The sequence below is a fragment of the Diabrotica virgifera genome, chromosome 6 (assembly GCF_917563875.1).
Source record: "Diabrotica virgifera virgifera chromosome 6, PGI_DIABVI_V3a".
NCBI lineage: Eukaryota > Metazoa > Arthropoda > Insecta > Coleoptera > Chrysomelidae > Diabrotica > Diabrotica virgifera.
In genome coordinates, this window is record NC_065448.1 from 4,542,196 (window position 1) to 4,567,382 (window position 25,187).

At 32.4% G+C, this 25,187-nt stretch overlaps 1 protein-coding gene across 4 annotated transcripts in view; it reads right to left on the reverse strand.

Annotated features, from left to right (window-relative positions):
- Nucleotides 1–5,730: 5,730 nt before the first annotated feature.
- The window catches only part of LOC114327062 (phospholipase B1, membrane-associated-like), a 112,304-nt gene continuing 92,847 nt past the window's right edge, over nt 5,731–25,187 (reverse strand). For 3 of the 4 annotated variants that reach the window (XM_028275567.2, XM_028275566.2, XM_050654237.1), the window contains 2 exons: nt 8,266–8,574; nt 5,731–5,964 (listed from right to left, as the gene is read on the reverse strand). In XM_028275567.2, the coding sequence (XP_028131368.1) occupies nt 5,834–5,964; nt 8,266–8,574 (440 nt within the window). In that variant the 3' untranslated portion in view covers nt 5,731–5,833. The remainder of the gene's footprint in view (nt 5,965–8,265; nt 8,575–25,187) is intronic. The other variant, XM_028275569.2, reaches the window with a different exon arrangement.

The window sequence follows — 25,187 nt, forward strand, 5'->3', positions numbered from 1 at the left end:
TTGCCAGGACCAAAAGGTGGTCAAAAAATTTTTAAACCTTTTTTTTTGTTTTTTTCCTAAACTTATTTTTTTTGCATGGAAAAAAGTTTTTTTAGATTTTTTGGATTATTCCAAACAGAGGAGGTCTTTAGTGACTTTTCTCTGAAAATAATAGTTTTTGACATATAAGCGATTAAAAATTGAAAAATTGCGAAATCGGACATTTTTAACCCTGGAAAACTATATCAAAAACTGAAAATTTTAATGTTGCCAAGATAGGTAGATATTCTTTAAACATCGATTGATGAAATCCCGAAGAGTTTTTTGCAATACAATACTCAAAACACCTTTGTTTTTTAATTGCTAATCAAGCGTGCGCGACACTATTTTCCACTGACAGTATGGTGCAAATGAAAGGAATAAATTCGTTATTTCGTAAACCGGCGACTTTAAGGAAAAATCCCGAAACAGGTCGATTTTTATTTTTAAGTTATGATATTGTGACATATATGGTATACTAGTGACGTCATCCGTCTGTGCGTGATGACGTAATCGATGATTTTTTTAAATGAGAATAGGGGTCGTGTGGTAGCTCATCTGAAAGGTTCTTCAATTCTCTATTCAGTAATGTAAACATTTACATAATTATTTATACAGGGTGTCCTTCTACTTCTTTTTTTGTCAAATAATTTAATTTAATAAAAATTTTTTGGACACCCTGTATAAATAATTATGTAAATGTTTACATTACTAAATAGAGAATTGAAGAACCTTTCAAATGAGCTAGCACACGACCCCTATTCTCGTTTAAAAAAATCATCGATTACGTCATCACGCACAGATGGATGACGTCACTAGTATACCATATATGCCATAATATCATAACTTAAAAATAAAAATGGACCTGTTTCGGGATTTTTCCTTAAAGTCGCCGGTTTACGAAATAACGAATTTATTCCTTTCATTTGCACCATACTGTCGGTGGAAAATAGTGTCGCGCACGCTTGATTAGCAACTAAAAAACAAAGGAGTTTTGAATAGTGTAAAGCAAAAAACTCTTCGGGATTTCATCAACCGACGTTTAAAGAATATCTACATTAAAATTTTCAGTTTTTCACATAGTTTTCGAGGGTTAAAAATGGCCGATTTCGCAATTTTTCAATTATTAATCGCTTATATGTCAAAAACTATCATTTTCAGAGAAAAGTCACTAAAGACCTTTTCTGTTTGGAATGATCCAGAAAACCTAAAAAAACTTTTTTCCATGCAAAAAAAATAATTTTAGGAAAAAACAAAAAAAAACGTTTAAAAAATTTTTGACCACCTTTTGGTCCTGGCAACATGCAAATTTGTTTAAAGGAGTCCTTTTTGAGTAAGATTGTGCAAAAAATCCGAATTAGAATATTTTTCCTAGCGGATGCGCAGTGGCTTTCTGGACTAGAGGAATTACAAATTATGCCAGATTTATTATCCGCTCTGAAATATGCTCCAATTACATCTGTCGATGTCGAACGTTCGTTTTCAATGTACAAATTAATTTTAAGTGATCGAAGACATAGTTTTAAGACCGAAAATATTGAAAAACATTTAGTTGTTTCTATTAATGATAAAATTTTAAGTGGTTATAATTAATAAGTTATATTCCTTTATTGCCTATATTTTGCTAAATGTTAATATTCCTGCCTTTTTTAATAAAAATCTTTGCCTATATAGGCGCCTTTTTCTTCAATTTGTGTTGCCTATAAATCCGAGCTTTAGTTATAACCATGCATTTTGTCTTTTGTGAGGAAATTAACATGTTAAATTTTCTGGCGATTATGTTGAATTGTTGCAGCATACGTTGTAAATCACCTTCACTTTGAGAGATTAGTATTGCATCGTTCGCATAGCAGATTATTTTAAGTTGTTTTTCTCCCATTTGGTATCCTTTTTTAGTTCTTACTTTTTTTTATTATTTCGTCCATGATCAGGTTGAACAATAAAGGACTCAAGGAATCTCCCTGTCTTATCCCAGTGCCGACTTCAATTGGGTCAGTTAATTCATCGTCCACCTTTACTTTTATTGTGTTCTTCTGGTAGATGTTTTCGATAGTTTTAATTATTCCTAGAGGTATCTCTCTCGAGTATAACAAATGCATAACGTCCTTTAATGTGATCCTGTTAAATTCTTTCTTAAGGTCCACGAAACATGAATATGCCGGTTTGTTGTATTCCAATGATTTCTCTTGAACTTGCCTCATTATAAATATAGCGTCAGTGCATGACTTTCCCGACCTAAAAACATTGTTGTTCTTCTGCTAATGTTATAATCATCCTTCTACTTGGGATGTCCATTTAGGACATCCTTCTAAAATCGGCTCTGGACTGCTCAATTCTGAATCTAATTTCACCGTGACTCTGCATTACAATTTAACTGATATCCAAGTTAGACAATTTGATCAACTTGATCAAGTTTTGTCATTAAGTTGCTTCTTAGCAACCCCTTATCATATCAAGATCACGATATACGTGTTGGAATTTACTTATATATTTCTGAGGATGTTGAAATAGCGATAATCTATCACACATTGTTCTAATAATTCTATAAAGTAAGATCAATATCCACTGTGTCGAAAGCCTTGCCAAAATCTACAGAAATAAACACCAAGGGTGTGTTATATTCTTCATTATTCAAGTGATTGCAATGAAAGTTAAACTCAGCAAATCATTTGGTGGTTTTCCTGTTTGATAGTCCATATTAACAAATTTAGTAAGCATGTGTATACTGTCTTCGTTTAAAAACTTAATTAATTCAACAGGCATCTCGTCCAGAACAGAATTAATAGAGTCTTTCCGTTTTTCATATTCTTGCGCGCACATAGTACATTACATACCTACCTTCTCATTTTCTATTATTACCCCAGGCTGTGGGTGAAAAATAGGTCGATTTCAGGATATAATTCAGAAATTTTTGAAACCTATCAGGTGTTGTAAAGGACGATGCCAGGAATAACTTATACTAAAATGTAACCAAAAATATTGTGAGCTTTTTTTTATATTGCGATTTTCATTTGTTAAATTTGCAATTTTTATTGATTTTTAATTTTGCAGCTTAGAATATTGATTTTAGAGAAAAACTTTTTAATAGAAAGTTGTAGTAAATTAAAAAACCTACAATTTGAGCTATGGTAAGTTTAATTTCGTTTATTGGTTATTGCAAAACAGCCTGCGAAATGTCAAAAATGGCCGTTTTTTACAATTACGTTATTTATTGTACAAATAATTTTTTTATTTTTTAAAGCTTTAAAATGAAGATCTTTCAATTCCAAACATAAAAAAAATTGTAAAGCCAGATTAACGAATTCTTTGCTTAGATATTATAAATTGTTTATCCCAAGAGGTCAAATGTCGAAGGCTATAATTTTCTGAAAAAAAATCGTAGAGAGTTGGTGAAACATCCAATCTCCTTCTAAAGAGTTATATTTTCATATTCTGATGTAAATAAATGCGTAAAACATTTTTAAACCTCTAATTTTTTGGGTTTGAAAATAAGGGGGCAAATTTCGTTATAAACATTTAGAGCTGAAGCGGCCCTGTACATCCTATGAGTTTTTAACTTACAGATTATTGTTGCTGAAGATGAAACGAAGATTTATAAAAAAAATAAAAAATTTCTACGACCAACTGAAGCCGAGATAATTTTTGGGTTTAAAAATAAGGGGGCAAATTTTGTTATAAACATTTAGAGCTGAAGCGGCCCTGTATATCCTATGAGTTTCTAACTTACAGATTATTGTTGCTGAAGACAAAACGAAGATTTATAAAAAAATAAAATTTTTCTACAACCAACCGAAGCCGAGATAATTGTTTTTTTGTCTTAAGTCGTAGTGCTTTTATTTATAACAATTAAGAAATTATTTTACAGTCATTGACTAAAGAAAGACTTATATTATCTTAAAATAAAAATTATTATAAAATTTAATTACATTTAATTCTTAAAAATTATTTTTAAAATCGGTGCTTTTGCGAGCGGCCGAATTTTGCAAATCGCCCGGCTGGCTTCAAATCCGCGCGGTCGGAAAATTTTTACGTAACTTGTATTAAATTTTGACAGAAAACAATTAAATAATATTACCATTATAATATACAGTATATTTACCACTGTATTTGTTTTTCTTGATAAATTTTATATGTGAAATTTCATTTCTAAAGAAATAATATTACAAAAATGATACATATATATGAAATATATTTTTAATTTTTTCATTGTTATATAAATATAATAATAATAATGTTACTTCTTACTATAATATACAATATAAAACTTTTTCTTCTTGTAGTGACTAATCTTTTTGGATTTCACATATAAAAGTTTATCAAGAAAAACAAATACAGTGGTAAATCGACTGTATATTATAATGGTAATATTATTAAATTGTTTTCTGTCAAAATTTAATACAAGTTACGTAAAAATTTTCCGAGCGCGCGGATTTGAATCCAGCTGGGCGATTTGCAAAATTCGCCCGCTTGCAAAAGCACCGATTTAAAAAATAATTTTTAATAATTAAATGTAATTATATTTTATAATAATTTTTATTTTAAGATAATATAAGTCTTTCTTTAGTCAATGACTATAAAATAATTTCTTAATTATTATAAATAAAGGCACTACGATTTAAGAAAAAAAACAATTATCTCGGCTTCAGTTGGTTGTAGAAAATTTTAATTTTTTTATAAATCTTCGTTTCCTCTTCAGCAACAATAATCTGTAAGTTAGAAACGCATAGGATATACAGGGCTGCTTCAGCTCTAAATGTTTATAACGAAATTTGCCCCCTTATTTTCAAACCCAAAAATTATCTCGGCTTCAGTTGGTCGTAGAAATTTTTTATTTTTTTATAAATCTTCGTTTCATCTTAAGCAACAATAATCTGTAAGTTAAAAACTCATAGGATGTACAGGGCCGCTTCAGCTCTAAATGTTTGTAACGAAATTTGCCCCCTTATTTTCAAACCCAAAAATTAGAGGTTTAAAAATGTTTTACGCATTTATATACATCAGAATATGAAAATATAACTCTTTAGAAGGAGACTGGATGTTTCACCAACTATCTACGATTTTTTTTTAAAGTTATAGCCTTCGACATTTGACCTCTTGGGATAAACAATTTATAATATCTAAGCAACAAATTCGTCAATCTGGTTTTACAATTTTTTTATGTTAGGAATTGAAAGATCTTAAAAAAGCTTTAGAAAATAAAAAAAATTATTTGTACAATAAATAATGCAATTGTAAAAAACGGCCATTTTGGACCTTTCGCAGGCTGTTTTGCAATAACCAATTAACGAAATTAAACTTACCATAGCTCAAATTGTAGGTTTTTTAATTTACTACAACTTTATATTAAAAAGTTTTTCTCTAAAATCAATATCCTAAGCTGCAAAATTAAAAATCCTTAAAAATTGCAAATTTAACAAATTAAAATCGCAATTAAAAAAAAGCGCACAATATTTTTGATTACATTTTAGTAGAAGTTATTCCTGGCATCGTCCTTTACAACACCTGATAGGTTTCAAAAATTCCTGAATTATATCACGTTTTTTCACCCACAGCCTGGGGTATATCATTGGTCCGCCACCTCGCTACCTCATTCTTCTGATATTGCTGCTCCGAGTTTTTCATTTTGAAGGAGCTTTCTAATATATTCTTAGCATGTTCGAATTTTTTCTCTGAACAAAATTAACAAGAAACACTTTGCAAATAAAACAAACGTTTACTATCACATATATTACATTAATGTACAGTCTTATACAATGTAATGGCCTGAGAGAGCATTCACAAGTCTTTAAAAATAATGAAATAGTGATCATTGTAGTCAGCTATTCTCCAATGTATAAATATAGGGATGTTTCTCAGAAGGACAATGGAATTTGGAGGCGTTATCAGTTCCATCTGGGTTTTTGTGTCCAAATGGCTCCATAATTGAGTTCCATAAACCGTTGGCAACTAGAATCATTCAATTTTATTAGCAGATCATGATATTAAAACCCTACAATGCTACTGCCCTTCTATGACAATTATTTTAATAATAATAATATTAAAATAAACACGCGGTTGAATTTGGATTCAATTCGAGTCTCTTTCCATCCTCTGACAAGTATTTCTAGGCCTACCCGTCATCAAAGAGGCTCGTAAGGAGACTGACCTGAATCAAAACACAGCGACTGGATAGTAAATACAGTGATGAGGGAGCTAATAACCGGCAAAATAACGTAAAAGATGGAAAACATAATCCATTTTGAAATAAAAAGGGGTGAAACTAGTAGAGGTGGAAATTATCGATATAAACGTATATATTAACATTACATTTAATAGTTTCCCACCTTTAGACGTCTGTGAGGTACTGATGGAATAGACGATCGCCAGTTACTGATGGAATACCGAACGAACTGCTGAAATACGATGGTCAGAAACTCACTAATTGTCTCACAACATTGTTTAACAAAATCTTAGACAGAGCAGAGATACCACAAGATTGGCACACCAGTATCACAATACCAATTTTTAAGAAAGGACAAAGATCATGCCCGGACAACTACAGAGGAATAACTCTCTTAAATACGACAATGAAGTTATTCACAGGCATACTCAAGGATAAATTGGAATCACAGATAAAGAACAGAGAAGAACAGCAAGGATTCAGAAAAGACAGGTCGACGACGGACGCAATATTTGTCATGAAACAAGTGAAAAGAAGTCGATAGAATATAACAAACCTGCATATATTTGCTTCGTAGACCTAACGAAAGCATTTGACAGAGTCAGACTTAGCGATATAATAAAGAAAGTTAAGCAAAAAAGGATACCGACAAACATTGTTGAAGTCATAAAACAAATGAACAATAACAACACGACAAAAAATAAAACAAACGACACCACTACGGCCAACATACCAACACCAGGAGGAATCAGGCAGGGAGACAGCCTCAGTCCATTTCTATTCAATATGCTAACGGATGAAATAATAGAAGATGTGGAATCGCTACAACTAGGATACAGACTCGACCACATTAGAATCAGTATAGTGTGCTACGGGGATGACCTACAAAGACAACTTTATCGATTCTATCAAGCATGTCGACGACTCAACATGAACATATCCACGCAGAAAACAAAATGCATTACCATTGCGAAAGACCCAATTAGATGCAAGCTAGTGGTAGAGGGAAAACCAATAGAACAGCTAAACCAGTTCAAATATCTAGGTGTAGAGTTATCAAGTTATCATGACCCAGCCAGAGACCTAAGAGGACAAATTAACAAGGCCGCTCTCTTGTCCGGATATTTGAGAGATGTGGTCTGGAATAACCCATATATGAGAATGGACAGCAAAGTTAGAATATATAAAACTTGCATCAGACCTGTTATGACCTATGGCATTGAATCAAGAGAAGACACCAATAAAACTAAAAGCATGCTACGAACAGCCGAAATGAAGACACTAACAGCAATAGCAGGGAAGACAAGAAGAGATAGAATACGAAACAACATCATCAGGGAACAATGTGGTGTGCAAGATGTAGTCAAATGGGGCAGGCAAAGACGAAGAGAATGATTCAGTCATGTAAAAAGAATGGAGGAGCACAGACTACCAGGAATTGCTCTAGAAGGAAAACCAGCAGGCAAGCGTCCACCGGGGAAACCACCAAAAGAATGGAGAGATAGCTGGCAGTCTACCTTTAAAGAAATACTTCAACGTCGCAATTAACAGATCGACAGATCTACAACAAGTATAAGAAGAAGAAGAAGAAGAAGAAGAAGAAGAAGAAGAAGAAGAAGAAGAAGAAGAAGAAGAAGAAGACGTCCGTGACAGGACTATTTTATAAAATTCTGTTGCCCAACGAATACTTAAAATACTGGTACATTCAATTACACTCTAGTAAGGAACTGCTCCCCAACTAAACGCTTCTCACGTCGCATAGGTAGACCGTAAAGTGTGTTATTTTATTTCTTACTTACACTATACCTTTGTATTCTAGGTATCCACTTCTTTTTATCAATATATTTACACGACATGGTATTCCCCACTTCTTATTTATTCGATCAATATTTTGTAATGTTTTCTTTTGACTTTGCTTGTTGGTCCTCTTGTCCTACGTATCATTTAGTATTGTTTTCTTAGTTGAGCTATTTCTTTAATATGAGGTATTTCTTGTACTGTTTAACTTTGAGGATTTAGATTTATATAAGTACTATAATAATAATCCCGTCTTAATGTAAACTTTCGATATTATAGAGGATACTTACATAAGGCTTGTCCTTTTTCTGAAAAATGGAAACAATCGGGTCCCAAATAACTATAATCCAGAGCACCTCTTGGTGTTTTAGGAAATGTAAGATTTAAAGTAAACGGTTGGACTAGTACAGCAAAATCATTGGACTTCCATTCTGGCATCGCACCTATTTCCATTACTGCTTTTTGCCATTTAATCATCAAGTCTTTCATTGTACTTTTTTTATTTTGATATATTAGATTTCTAATACACGGACATACCACGTTTTGTGTTAAATAGCAGCTAAGAGGCAAGTTTCTCATTTTATATAGCACATCTAATCCTAAAAAGTATATTTAATATGAAAATGAGAGATATCTTATATTTCAATTATTTGAATTCATTCAGAGAGGACCGTCATCCTCTTCTGTACGTTTCATCCTCTTTAGGTATCATCAGAGAGGCTCTATGGTCTGCTCTGAGGCTCTATGGTCTGCTCTGAGGCAATAGAGCCTCTCACAGAGCAGATATAGATCCCTTCAGAGGGTGTAACTTACGCATGGTACAAAGACACCAGGTACGATATTGCGCATGCGACTATCAGCTGATCGCGTTCTGTCGACGTCATAATGAGAGTAGCCGCTGTTGAAATACATATGTTTATATGGGAGTTTTATCGATTTTTTAGCTTTTGAGGAGATTTTTGTGAGATTTAAGTTGATTAGTAGACTTGTTAGTGTGAAAGAATTATTATTTACCCCTTAATGTATTGCCTTCAAAATTAGTTTATTTAAAAAACAACTCAAGGGTATCTTAAAATAAGTTTGTTGTAGTTTATTATTCTGAGATGTTTGATAGTTTAAAATTTATTGTTTATAAAGGTACAGCTTTCTTAAAACTTTTGTAAATGGATGCCGTTATAGTTATTAAGGTACCAAGGGTATTATAAGGATAATAGCGCTTGAGGTCAATGGTGATGGTGTATAGACCGAGGGCCTTGGGTCCGAGGTATATTCGTTGACCGAAAGCGTTATTATTACAATACCCGTGGTGGCTTCAACGTTTAATGTCCGACTAAATTATTCTTCATATGCAAAAAAATTGAATGAATTTTGAATTAATTAGTTTTCAAATAAGTACATTACCAGAAATAGTCGTAACGTAATTGTGGTAACCATAGTTTTACTTAGAGTTTTATTTGTCAACTTGACAGTATTTAACTCGTTATTTAAATTTAATAGGCCCTAGGGCGTTATTTTTCAATAACACGCCCTTGGGCTGTATATCGTACTTAATAGACTTCGAAATAATGTCATTATTTGTCAAATAAAGTCGGACATTAATACATAAATAAATAATGTACAAATTAGTTTTGAAATTTCATTCGATCGACAAATTATTGAATTTTACAGAAATGATTGAAATTTAAAGATGGATAACTATATAATTATGTATAATGTTGATGATTTGATATACTATATAAATTATATCCAATGTTCTTAATTACAATTTACGCTATATATGTCGGTATATACCTACTCAATATTTTTCCTATGCTAAATAGTTCAAATTTCAAAATTGCTGTGGTAAGTATTTTATATTGAACACCAAAGTAATAATTATTTATTCATAAAATTTTGCCCTATCGCAATGCAAAATTCTGACATAAATACGTATCAGTTATCAATAGTTCCGACTGGACGTTATTAGATAAAAAATAAATAATATGATCATCTTACAGTGACTTTATCCCGGCTGGGCATTGGGCAATAAAAAAGGTACCTATTTAGATACTGCCACATGTATATACTTACTGCCATTTGAGTCCAGAGAAATAAGATTTTTGCTGGGACACTTGAGCAGCCAGGTTGCAAATGGGATTTTTGGGTACTATACACCTAATACATTATAAATACAAAAATGCCCGTCACAGTTCAGACGGGAAATTTAGTTATTAACAAATAAGGATCAAAAATGGCAGTTTTTTCGTTTAAATCGCTACAGGTAAAAATAGGGTAATTAAATATCTTCCACTTACACGTGGATTGGCCAGGTCTCCGAATGGGGCCTAAAGAAACCTCCAGAAGAATTGGTGGTAAAAATGCATCAACTGGATACTATATTTAATAATTTTAATGGGTCTGGACTTCAGTTAAAGTCAGTGAAAAATTATTTGCAAAGACTTATTGATTTGTCTGAAAAGATTGAATGTGATTACAAAACCAAACACCTGTTTTTTCGGACGCGCAGGTATTTTAGGATTAAGAAATTAAACTTAACACTTAAAGAAAATATGAGAAATAAGAGAAAATTAAAGAAAATTGTAACTTAGTCTTGTGTTTTATTTGTTTTGTGATTTTGTTTCACACCAATAATCAATTATTTTCATCTGTTTACGTGCAACTAAATGAAGGTTCGATTCATAGGCGCCCAGACATATGGGTACCGTGGCCCCCCATGGCTTTTCGGGTGCTTTAAACTATATATATTGTCATCCAAAGTATACAAAATGTAATGTGCAACATCTTCAAGTCTAGCCCCCCTACAAATTTTTATATGGACGCCAATGGCTCGATCCCCTCCTTAACACTGGCCCCAAATAAGACAAGCCAATCAAAAACAAGCTCGTAAAATTTATTTAAAAAGCGAGGAATACAAAAAAATTTTGAATATACATCACAAATTTATTTTAGAAATTTATTTTTGTTCATTGTATTTTTAATTAATTTTTTAAATCAAAATAATAAAATACCTACATTTCAATAAATTCTAAATAGTTAAACAGAAATTATATTAATCTATTAAAATGACTCTTTATGACCAATTTAAGACTAATTGTGCTCCGAACGCTAATGTTTTAAATGGGGAATATTCAATGAACTGTCAACACTGATGGAATGGCCCCGTCCCATTCCAACAGTGAAGCGAGATAGGCGCCAACATACAAGAGAGAGGTTCTAGCACTTCTAGAGAGACATGAGAGAGACAGAGAATTTTCAGGTAAAATTTGCTACAACTACAACGTACCTGACTAGCACTGTCCGATTATCTTCCCTCCTTTACCTGATTATCTTCTATCTCATCCTGACGCCATTAACTTCGTTTTATGGCGATTCCATCAGTGTTGACAGTTCGTTGGGAATATTTAAAATCACTCTCATTGTGACGTCATGCGCGAACTCATCCGAATTTCGGATATTCCGGCTATCGTACCTGGCGTTTTTGTACCATGCAACTTACGTACGAGGATGATGGTCCTCTCTGAACGAATTGAAATAAAGGATGTCTAGTAGCGTACCCATAGATCAGCGCACCCTGGTTCCAGTTGGGAGGCGGGCCCCCGCCCAAAACATTAAATATAATTCTTCTTATATCATAAAATATCAAGCTAATTTATAGTCCATTTACTCACGGTTTTTGCTGTACATTTTAAAGAACTGCACGGATTGAGATGAAATTTGGCATACACATAGCTAACATGTCAAACAAAAAAAATTAATACCTATTGTGCCGATGTGCCCTTCTGCCCTAGGAGTGTTTCGCCCCTTCTTGGGTGAAAAACATACGTTCAAGATAAGTCCGGAATTGGATAAACTGACTAATTCTAAGCAAACTTTAAATTTTACAGAGTTTTTTCACTAAGTAAATACTTTTCCAGTTATTTGTGAGTAAATATGTTATTTTTCAAAAAAAAAACGTTTTGAGACGTTTTCTCGCAAATACCTCAAAAAGTAAATATGTTATCGAAAAAAATATTCTTAGTAAAAATATAGCTTATAAAAAAGTGAAAAATATAGTGTATATACAAAGTCTAGTCGAGAGGATAGCCAGGTTGAAGTGGAGATGGGCAGGACACGTAGCCAGAATGACAGATGGGCGATGGACGAAGAGGTTATTGGAATGGAGGCCAAGAGAAGACAAGAGAAGCGTCGGTCGACCGCCTACAAGATGGACTGACCACTTGAGAAAGGTAAACAAAAACTGGATGAGGGTGGCGCAGGATAGATGGGGTTGGAAACGAGGGGAGGAGGCCTATGTTCAGCAGTGGACTTTTGAGGCTGGATGATGATACAAAGTCTGTAAACCCATTAGGCCATGAAATGTGGTTTCTTATTCTTCAAATTCCAAATCGAATATTTTAACGTGAAGTAACCAAAAATGAAGAACTTTTCGAGAAAAAGTCAACACAACTTTTTCAAAGTTTTTAAAAAAGCTATATTTTTGTTATTTTTTAGTTTCTAGCATCAATATTAACTATGTAATGCTTAAAATAAAATTTGACACTTTTTTGTTGGTAAAAAAATAGTAAAAATCACCCCCTAATTAGCATCCCAAATGAAATTAATCGTTACCGCTTCACAAATTACTTGACTTATGTATTGCTTATATGATCTGTAAGTTTTACCGCTTCAAAGTGCTCATTTTTGAAAATAATTTGGTTTTAAATAAAAAATATAATTTTGAAAAAAAATTTCAAAATAACTTATCAATTATTGGTGATATCAAAAATCTCAACTAGTATAAAAAAATATAGGTTTTGCTATTGTGAATATTTTGCGGACTTTTTGTTTTTCTGAAGACAAAAATTGGTTATAAGATTTGTGTTCAAAATTTGCCTACACTCGTGATTAGTGACTCGTTTAAGCTCATTTGACTACAGCCTTTTTGAAAATAAGCCTTTCACCAACCAAAAAAAAATAACAACATTATTTTGATGGAAATTTACTTACTTTTGATGTTAGAAATTAAAAAAAAACAATAGACTATTAAAACAGTAAATTAATATTAACCATATCGTTTTTCATACTGACATGACTGATCACCTAACGCCAGCCGTTTTTATAAATAATGAAACTCAAAAGTTTTCTACATCCAAATCTCCAGTCATAATAGGGAACTTGCATAAATTTTTAAATTCGAAAAAAATGTTATAAATCACAACAGAACATAATTTAAAACATGTATCAAACATAAAAAAAGTTTTGTTTGTCTTTCGTTTGGCCCCTAAAGACGATTAAAAATTCAAATTAAAACAGGTGGTTCAAAACGCATAGTGACGTCATATAGTTGTGCATGTACATTCTACACCAACAAAGTAAACAAAATTGTATATAATTTTAAATTCGACACTATAAACGTCAGTAGAAAATACAGTTATGTAACGTCACAAGCGTTTTTGATCGTTTGAACTATTTTACATTGGCTAAGGGTTCTTCTAAACCAAGGCCAGAAAACAGAAAAAAATATATAGATTTTAAATTATCTTCTAAGTTATTATGAGGTTTTACCGCGTGAAAGTTTGGAAATATTATTTTTAAAGGAAACTGAATCATATTACGTAATAAAAAAATGTGTAAGTTCCCTCATAGGTTTGGCATTCGTTTTGACACTGACACTAAGTTTTATAAATATATTTGATAATTTCTATTTCTGATATATTTGAGTGTTTTTAAGATATATTTTTTAAAATGACGGAAGAGGGTTTTTGTAAAGGGTAGTCTGATAACTTACCTATAGTTGATATGTGTATGGTGGCTACATATTTTCAAAAGAGTGAAAATTTTTCCGTCGGAGAAGTTCGGGGAGTTAAAGCAGATAAGTAAGTACATAATATATTATGTATATTATACTCCCATTATACCTACTAATTTTATACTGTGATTTTATTCTGATTATTATTCTCATAATTATTTAACGATAAAACTTAGTAGGTACACACTTCCTATTAAGTATAGTGATCAAAAAATATCATTACAATATAAATATTTTCCCATATTTCGCGACGATGCTGTGGCCAAATACCTAAGTAGGTGGAGGCCAATAAACTAAAGAAGAAGAAGAAGAATATACTTACATATAACCCTCCCACATCACCATATAAAAAACTAATGTAAAACTATGTGACGTCACGGGCCGTCTGAACTACTTTAAAATAAAGAAGACTTTAAATTTGTATTTCTAAGTTATTATGAGTTTTTGAAGCGGGAAATTTTGGAAATCTCATTTTTATACAAAACTGAACATTATTATGTAATAAAAAAAAATGTGCAAGTTCCCCATTAAAAACTTTAAGGCTATGGATACATAATTCGCAAATATTTTACATGTATCCCTACTTTTTCTGTCTTTACACGGCAAATTACGTGTAGTAAAATTCACACTGGTATGGATATGTAAACATTACTACAATGTCATTCTACTTGAAAATGTCATCATTAATTTAAAGAGATTGGTTTTGAATGTTCTTGGATAACTGTTATTTTTATAATTGCAAATTATTAATCCAGTTAATAAATGTGATAATTTTTTCACTAACTATGTATTCAGTGATTGTAATAATTTATTTGTACAACAAAGACTAATACTCAATCGGGAAAAGAGGAAACGTGTTAAAGTGATTTTTTAATAATATATTGTTATGGAACGCTTACAATTTTGAACATCTTTAACAACAAAATACTTGGATCACAGAATATATTATCCTGATGTATTCTCTGCTTGCATCTTCCACAAATAATACACAATAAATAACTTTTTATTAAGTTCACGTTTTAAATCACTTATTTATCAAATACACATATCATAATTCATAACACTTAATCAATAACTCAACATATTCCCGATGCAATGTCAAATATTTGAAATTGTCACTGATTGTCAGTGTCTGACTGACAATATATGCTGACAATATTATATTCGGCTGAGTGCGTTGTAAGACAAAGATAGATTTGGAAAATATTACCACGGCATTGTGTTCATTTTTTTCGAATCCTGGAAAAACCAATATATATTTTTGGAAAATTTAAACGCAGAATGAAAGACTAAATTATTACCGAGGGCCGAAAGTCCCTTAGAATAAATAAAAAGTTTATTTTGAATGATATATTTGAAATTAAAAATCACACTAAATTTTTTCTTAGTTTTTCACTCCTGTAACTTATTAAAATAAACATTATAGAAGTTCTCAGGGACTTTCGGCCCTCGCTAATAACGTAATCTTTCATTCTGCGTTTAAATTTTTCAAAAATACTTATTAGTTTTCTCAGGATTCGAAAAAAATTAATCCCCATTTGAATAGCATTGCAGCCGAAAAGAGGTACCGATCCTCTTAATATCGGAAAGCTAACGCAGCTTTTAAAAAATGAACATTGGAATGAAATTTATTTCAACAACATAGATTCTCAAATTGCATACACATTCATAAATAAGTTAAATAATTATTATTACATACAAACCTTGAGACTCTAGGTAGATAAAACGCTTAAATAAAAAAAATATCAAAAAAAACCTTGAATAACGGTGGGGTTGATATCTTTTATCAAACGACGAGATTTTCTTAAAAAGAAATTAGTGTCAATATTAATTAGTGTCATAATAACAATATAATATATACACTATATTATAGTATCTTGTTATCCTTACCGCTATTGTCTATATTTAGAATTTAATTTAAATTTTTAAGAATTACCTACCTATATTATAAAAGTACAGTCTGAATGATGACGGTTCTATAAACACGAGTCTCGAGCCTATTGTGTCGGGATTATTTTTATTACATTTGCAACTTTGTAGTTTACCTACATCTTATTCATGAATCTTGCTAATATAAAAATACATCTGTTTGAGTTATCACGTGTAGGCAGGTCCTGGCGGTTAGTCTTTACAAGTGTTAAAATGAGTAAGGAACCTTTACAATAGCGTTCCCAATTTGTATTTCAATAAATTTTGTTTTCAAATTTTTTGAGGAATAGGCTGTCCCAAGTAGAAACACTGTAAGCGCCAATTCGAAAAATGTTCACCAGAGTAGAAAACGTAAAGTGGTGAAGTGAAGATTGAATGTGATATAATGTGTTTCATAGCAAGATCTATTAAGCAATTACATTTCCTATGTGTGTACTTGTGTAGTTCAAAATGTCCCCATCAAATTAGAAACAAAAGAAGCAAAAAGCGCGTTAAAGCGGGCCCCTGCGGGGCCCGGGCCCTGGTTCCGCGGAACCATTCTGAGTACGCCACTGGATGACTCTTATTTTCATTTTATATCAGTTTTCTCCTATCTGAGTACAGGGAACCAAGATTAGATGGAATTTTTACCTAGATGAATAGATAAGTAGTCAAATACAATTTTAGATTCCCCTGCTTCTTCTTCAAGTGCCATCTCCGCGACGGAGGTCGGTAATCATCATAGCTAGTCGGACTTTAGAAGCGGCTGCTCTGAAAAGTTCATTTGATGTATATCCGTACCATTCTCTCACAGCGGCGGCTCGTACCACTTTAAGAAAGGTAGTGCCAGAACTCGGGCAGCCGCCAAAATTTTTAGTGACGGATTCACGATATTGTCAAAAAAAGGTATACTGACAACAAAAACTAAAAAAATATATGCGCGGATACTTTTATCCTATGTATCTTAAGTTTATTGATCTGAGGTGCCAAGCAATTGTCCAACATTGATCAAAACAGTTCCGTAAATTAATTAATAATAAAAACCTCTTAACCTACCACCAGCATTTACTGCTGATAGTGCTTGAAAATTGTTATTACGATTTAGTCTCTATTTACCAATTTATAAAAATAATACTATTTCATTATTCACACACATGCACAAATTTTTGTAATGTCACTTTTAAAGTTTACGATATATGAAGTTCATTCTTCTATTTTTTGGTTGCAAAGTTTTCAACGACTTTATAATTAAAATTATCAATACAATTTACAAAATGGTTTTCTGCAGATAGCATACCTAAAGCACTATGATTTAACATCGAAAAACAGCGTTCTGCTTCAGATGTTGATATAGGAAAGGTAACTAAAATACTTAAAAGTTTAATAGTTTCTTCAAATGTGCTTTTTAAACCTTCCCTCTACAATAAAACCGATAGCGAAACAGCCCCAGAGGTACTACTTAATTCGTCTCGCTAATACAGTACCTACTTCTAATTCAGCTTTAAACCGAGTTTTGCTTAAAAATTAAAATTGTCTTCATGTTTCATTAAGAAATGATTCGGAGAACTGATGCTTCTAAACAGAAAAACTTCTCCGACATAAATAAATTAGAAGCAACTAAATGTCCGGAGAAGGTAGACCTTTGAAAGATCTGGTACTTTGAATAATATGAACCTTTAAGTCGTTGTCTAATTCGGCGCTAAAATTGACCAGCTCCTTAAATATGCCTCTATTTTCTGAATTTTCTTTTTCGTTGTGACCTCTTAAAGCTAACTCGAATGCTCCACAACACCTTATAACATTATTTGTAGTTTTTTTCTAGCGAAAAACCACCAAAAAAATTTTTTAATATACTAATCTTCATTGTCAATTAATAAATTAAACTTACGAAATAATCAAAATATTATCAAAATACCCACGATCATGATGCACTAAAAGTTTAATTATAAATACAAAAACTTTTTAACAGAAAATATACATAATAAAAGCGACAAACCAGCACGTAAAGAAACTCATAATAAATGGACCTGGCATCATACCCTCGTGCCTGGCACAGAGATTCTAATTTTAAGGTATACTAATAGTTCAATATAGCTCTTTCTCTGTCACTTACATAGAATGCTCGTAAAATCTTTCTCTCCTTAGTCGTGCCAGTACTGACTTCGGCACGAAGGAGATTCTCCTGTCGAATACTCTGCGTGGTCGGCAGGGATTGTATTACGCCCATAGTTGCCATATTTTATATAATTTATGAAGATCAAAAGAAATACACACAAAAAAATTAACAGGAATTAAAAAGTTTTGAAGATAAAAAATATGTTTCTGCATAGTTAGCAAGGTAGTGCCATGGCTCTATGGCACTACCTCACGGGCCGTCACTGTTCTCTCAGGTTGCACATCCACGATATCGTGCGTCTCCCTATATGCTCCTTTTTCCTTGAATCTTCCCCTGCATAATGAGTTGGAGCAAGTTGTATCTCTCTCCAAGTGTAATATGTCCGAGATATTCCAACTTTCCGGTTTTGATTGTATTTAAGACTTCTCTTTCTTTATTTATCTTTCTCAGAACCTATTTGTTTGTGACGTGTTCTGTCCATGATAATTTCTGATTTCTTCTATACACCCACAGCTCGAATGATTCCAGTTTTTCATTGATGCGATGAAGGTCCGAGCTTCCATTCTGTAAAACAAAGTAGAGAAAACGTAGATTTCCCCTAGTGTCCTTTAATTCATTGTTCGTTTAATCTGCAAGTATTAGAAAGCACGAATACAGGAGTTATAGTCGCCGCGGCAATCGGCGGGAAAATTTACACCGAATATAACAAAATTTAGTTTGGCAACATTGTGTGAATGTTGATATTACCAAATCACTTTTAAGATGAACTGTAATTTAGTCCAGACAAATTAATATATTTTTTTGTCAACAAAAATGAGATGTTTTAACCAAACAATATTTCAAATATGATGTGCAAAACGATTTTGAATTTGGTTCCGCTAATGAACTTGCTTTTTGTCATTAGAGTAGAAAAAACATTAAACTGCACTCATTAAATCATTATCGTCCAGTTATCGTCTAATTATTTAAACTGTACTAATATCCGTCGACTAATGCTGAATGATTAATGGGTTGTTAAAACATTTTATCTGTAGCGGCTTCTGTAATGACTTAAACATATCGAATTTCATTGATAAAATGCGCATATCCCACCGATCTTCGCTTCGACATTATCAGAATCTGGTCACAGATGAAGTCCCAATAAAGCTTCGACCTTTTTAAATATATTTAAATTACTGCTAAAAGAATCATATAGATCCGACAGAAAACACAAAAAAAAACAAATATCAGTAGACAAATCTATTAAATATGACAATATGAAAGCTAAAAGACAGTACCTATATTATGTACCTAGATAAACCTAGATATTATGTGACATCATCGACATTGTACACAGGTAGGATATACCGAGCTGTTATACCGAGCTGTAGGGTAGATACAGAGCTGTTATACAATTAGATGCACTGACAGCACAAGTATGCAAGCCAGTGAAAATAGTAAGAAGAAAAAGAAGAAGGTGCAATCAAATCATCGGCAGAAATGCTCAAAAATTCAGGTAGAAGTCCACCATGGTAAGAGATATTCGATACAGAGTGAGAATGTTAAACGAATCAAAGACAATCTTAGCCGGTGGTCTCTAATAGAGGCTGTAGACTGCGTACAACGTAACGCCGCGCGCCGTAGGAGAATTGTACATTTTCTTTACTTTTAATAAACTTTGAAGGACAAAAACTATCTTACAATCGAAAATGGAAAAAATGGGAAAAAGAAGTATGTTCGGCAGTTTTTCTGGACGTTGCCCAGGCTTTTGATAAAGTCTGGCATGATGGGCTAGAATACAAACTGAATCTAATTTTACCTAAAGAACATAGCCAATTACTAAAATCGTATATTAGTGAAAGATTTTTTAGAATAAAATATGAAGACTCTTACTCTGAATTGAGAACAATTGGTGCTGGAGTACCCGAAGGTAGTGTTTTAGGTCCATTACCTTATCTGCTGTACACCTACGATATACCAGTATTAGATACAACCACCACTGCTACGTTTGCCGATGATAGAAATATATTAGCAGTTGATGATGATTAAATTAAAGCAAAAGTAAAATTGCAAGAGACACTCAATGAGGTTAATGCATGGACCAAAAAATGGCGTATCAAACTCAATGAGACTAAATCAGTACATGTAGCTTTCACCAAGAAAAAAATAAATAAAACACCAATAGTACTAAATGGCACTACTATACCATAATATGCCAATACAGCAAAATATTTGGGTATGAACCTAGATGTCAGACTGAGATGGAAAGAACACATCAAAAAGAAAAAAATAGAATTGAACATCCAATATAGAAAATTGTACTGGCTCCTCGGAAGAAATTCAGAACTGTCAGTACAATAATAAACTCATGATATATAAACAATAAACAAGTACTGAAGCCGGTATGGATATATGGCATACAGCTCTGGGATGTGCCAGTGCAAGTAACATCAAAATGATCCAAAGTTTTCAGAATAAAGTACATTAAGAGATATTGTAAATGCTTCCTGTTACATAAGAAGTAGCGACCTACACAGAGACCTAGGTGTGGAAATGGTGGCAGATGTAATTAAAAGATTCGCAAAGAAGCATGAAAACATACTTCAAAACCATGCAAACGTAGAGTCTATTCAATTCCTGGATCAGCATGGAATAGTGAGAAGACTCAAGAGAACTAAACCTTTCGAGTTAGTGTAAATAGTAAATGTTAGTGTAGAGTCATATGTGTGGTAAATGCTAGGTTTAAACTGGTTAAAAAAATTGAGGAATACCATTGGGGAGAACTCAACAAACATTCGTTTTTAGTTTTTAGATTGTCATTAAATAAATTTGCTCGTTAGTCTAATATTTTGTGATTAGTTGTAAATAACCAAGGCACCGCCTCGGTGTTGTGAAAAAAAAACAACCGAAAATAGTTAAAGAAGAGTAATTCTAAAACAAATTCAAATTACGAGGTGAATTAAAGTGACCACTAACTTAGCCAGTGGTATCTAAAAGACGCTGTAGGCTGCGTACAGCGTATATTGCAAACCATCGACTTAGTAATAAAGAGATAATAAATTCTTTATGGAGAAGCGAAAAAGGGAGGATGTGATTACCAACAGTAGAAAATAATTTTCTGTAAGGGCAAACATGAAAATGGAGGAGCGAGTGGCAGATCAAGACAGAATAGTGTAAGAATATATATTAAATGGCAACATCCTCGACTTCGAAGAAATTAGCATCGCTGGGAAGTCCTCCTCCTCCTAAGTGCCTTCTCTATTGAGGTTGGCGAACAATATGGCAAATTTCTCTGCTCTGGGCTTGATGAATTAATCAGGTCATTCCCTGTTGTGTGGGTCCAATCTCTGATGTTTCGGAGCCAGGATTTTTCTTTCTTCCTATACTCCTTTTACCTTCGATTTTGCCTTCTAATATTACCTGGAGCTGTTCAAATTCCCTATGGCGCATTATGTGTCCTAGATATGACGTCTTTCTAATTTTGATTGTATTGACCAGATGAGGACGTGTGTTCATTATTTCCAGTACTTCTTCATTTGTAGTTCTGCTGGTCCAGCTTATTCTTAGCATTCGGTGGTACATCCACATTTCGAATGAATTCAGTTTGTTGACGTCATACTGTTTTTATGTCCAGGTCTCACAGCCATATAGTAATAGAGACCACACATAACACTTTAGTGTTCTCAATCTTATTGTGACTGATAGCTTGGGGTTACAGAGCATTTTACGCATGTTCATGAATCCAGACCTTGCTATTTCAATGCGTCTTCTAATTTTTTTTTGAGTGGTCTAGCTGACTGTTTAGCTCTCTGCCCAGAATATGAGGCTTTGGGAACTCTGCAGGGTGATACCATTGATTTGTATGTTGGGTGTAATTTATTCATGGGGGTTCTTGTGGAATACCATGATTTTGGTTTTGGAAAGGTTATAGGCGCTGGGATAATACGCTGTATTTATATAGTTCAGTCGGGTTAGACGAATAACAGGCCTAACCTTGCATTAGAAGCTGCCCCAAATTTTATTTTCTTAATCTTTAGGGGGGGGTCAATAGTAGTGTAAATTTAAAATCTCGACTGAATTCCGCCATTTCGTTAGCCGCCATCTTGATTTTAAACCAGAACCGTTTTTGCTCAATATCTCCGCCATTTTCAACTTTTAGACAACAAGTATATCAACCAAAATTGTTGAAAATGTAATTTTCGATCATTTCTATTTTTACAATTTTTTCGTGCCATCGATATTTTCCGAGTTATAGCGGAAAATAGTGACAGTTATATATAAATAGAGCATAATTATTGAATTATCTCCTTTATTGTTAGTTTTATGACAAAAATGTTCCTATACAAAAATATAGAGAATTAAATTCCAAACAATTTTAGTTTCCTTCATTTTTTTGCTAAAGTTAATATTTAAGGTAGTATGTATGCGATAATGGCGAGAGCGTAAGACCTGATTGATTTTGTAGCAATTTTTTTTGTTCAATATCTACGCCATTTTCAACTTAAATTGTTCCAAATATGATTTTCTACAATTTATTTTTAACAATTTTTTTCATGCGGTTGATATTTTCCGAGATAAGTGGGAAAATATTAAAAAGTGGTGGGGGGAGCATAATTACTGAATTTAATCTTTTATCCGAGCTGCCCCAAATTTTATAATTTTATCCTTTAGGAGAGATCAATAGTAGTGTAAATTTAAAATCTCGACTGAATTACGCTGTTGAATTAGCCGCCATATTGATTTTAAAGGAAACCGTTGTTGCTTAATATCTCCGCCATTTTCAACTTTTCAACAAAAACGGTAGGAACTAAAATTGTTGGAAACGTAATTTCCTACAATTTCTTTTCCACAATTTTTTTATGCGATCAATATTCTCCTCTTTATGCTTCTCGAAAATGGTGGAAGCGGAGGGGAAGCATAATTATTGAATTGTCTCATTTATTATTAACTTTACGACATAATTGTACATAAACAAAAATAAAGAGAATTATATTTTATACAATTTTTGAAACTTCCAATGAAACACCAACCAAACTAAGTACATAAAAGACATAAATAATAACTCATATGCATTAAGTTCACTTAAATTTTATTAACTAGCGGATTTTATTGGTTGAATTTGTCTGTCGATAATCAAGTTTCATGTCAGCTAACATACTTTAATATTTCAACAATTTTTTTAAATTTTGGACCCCGTTGGGGGGAATTTTCCCATTCCCTCCCCCCCCTCTTAGACCCGCCACTGGTTCTCTCGAAAAATTGTAGTAAATCGTAATTGCAACAATTTCAGTCCTTACACTTTTTGTCGAAAAGTTGAAAATGGGGCAGATATTGAACAAAAACAATTGCTTTAAAATCAATCGGGTCTTACGCTCGCGCCTTTACCGCATACTTACTACCTTAAATATTGATTTTATCAAAAAAATGAAAGAGATAAAAATTAAACAAAATTTAATTCTCTTAATTTTTTTTATAGGTTAAAATTTGTTGTAAAAGTAATAATAAACGAGATAATTCAATAAATCCATAATTATGATTTAACTGTCACTGTTTTCCTCATAACTCGGAAAATATGGACCGTACGAAAAAATTATAATAAACGAAATTATAGAAAATCGCATTTTCAACAATTTCAGTTTATATATTTTTTGTCGAAAAGTTGAAAATGGCGGAGATATTGAGCAAAAACGGTTCTCGTTTAAAATCAAGATGGCGGCTAACGCAACGGTCAAATTCAGTCGAGATTTTAAATTTATACTACTATTGACCTCCCCTAAATATTAGAAAAATAAAATTTGGGGCAGCTCCTAATGCAAGGTCAAATGGTATCCCGACTGGGCTAATAGTTATTTATAGTATTTATAGTAATACGCTGTATTTCCTAACATTTCTCTAGAATTCTAGAACGTCCAAGAAAATAGCTCCAATCCCACAAAATGGAAGAAAAAAGTCCGGGATTTTTGTCTACTTCGTATTATTTGTCGATACTTTTATTATAATAATATATTCTGCTGATAACTATCGTGTGACGTGGATCTATTGTTTGCCACAACAAATTTCAATAAAATTGATATAAAAATCTTTAATTTAGCATGCTACTCTATTCTCTTAGTTTACGTCAATATTAACATTTTGTCTTTTATTTCCTTATTTAAATATTATTGTTACTGTTTATAATTTCAAATTTTTCCCTCTTCAAATAATATTTTGATACCGCGTACGTGAATATCGTATAAAATGATTGTTTTATAGATAAAAAAAACGATGAATCATATGACATACTACTGTAAAATTGAAATGTTGAAAATTTATATACACTGATCAAAATGAAAAAGGAGCCACTTATTAAGGCTTTCGTAGTTTTTAAGGAATTCTTTTTATGATTATATTATTTTTATTAAATTAAAACTAAAAATTAAGGCTTTTTGTCATAAATATAGCAAAGTTTTTGTTAATGAACTGTAAATTTTCTTGTGAAAAAAAATTAAAAGTAATAAATGCGAAAAATTCGATTTATTTTTTTAATAGCAACGTAGCTAAAAATTATTTTAAAATAAAACTAATAGCATGTATAGGCTACCTTAACTCGCCGAACTTCTGCACAACGTCCAAGTAGGCTTTCAATCACATTTCGAATGAAATGTTTTATTTCAAAAATGATTTATTTGAAACGTCATTTCTAAATGTTTAAATCGTAAAATTTATTATAAAAATAGATAAAACAGAATCAAAAGTCATGGTAATTCTCATCGAAGACGAAGTCCCGCCAGAGGAGCCCATCACAAATTATTCGCAACATTTTTTTTTTAAATTTTATGAGATTTTCGTAGATCCGATATACAAAATTTAAGAGTTACTGAATTAGTGAGAACAGCAGCCCAAATTTGAAGACAGATGAGCAAAAAGACTATTGTTTATTCCTTTTTGTAAATTTTAAAATTATTTAGTGTTGTATTATAATTAAAATTTAACCCTCACGCACAAGTTGTACATACAACTTCAGTGAGGAACTGAGTTTATTTTATATGTACAATTTATTTGCTACAAATAAACTCCATTATTATTATTATTATATTATAATTATCACATTTCGAATAGTTTCTTGATCTAGTTGTTCCCAGTCTTCCACCAGAACTTCATCGACATGTTGTAGGTTTCTTAGTGGCTGACGATCCTTCAAGCGCTTCCCGAGTGTATCCCAAATGTGTTCAATGGGATATAAATCTGGACTCCTCGATGGCCACTCCATAACCTGAATATTGTGGGTAATCAAATAATTTTGCGCTATCATGGCCACGTGCGGTCTCGCATTATCCTGCTGAAGGATAAATTCTGGACCCGTATTTTCAACAAATGGCACAATATGTGGTTCAAGAACTTCGTTAATGTGCCGCTCTGTATCAGCCATCGACCATCACCGA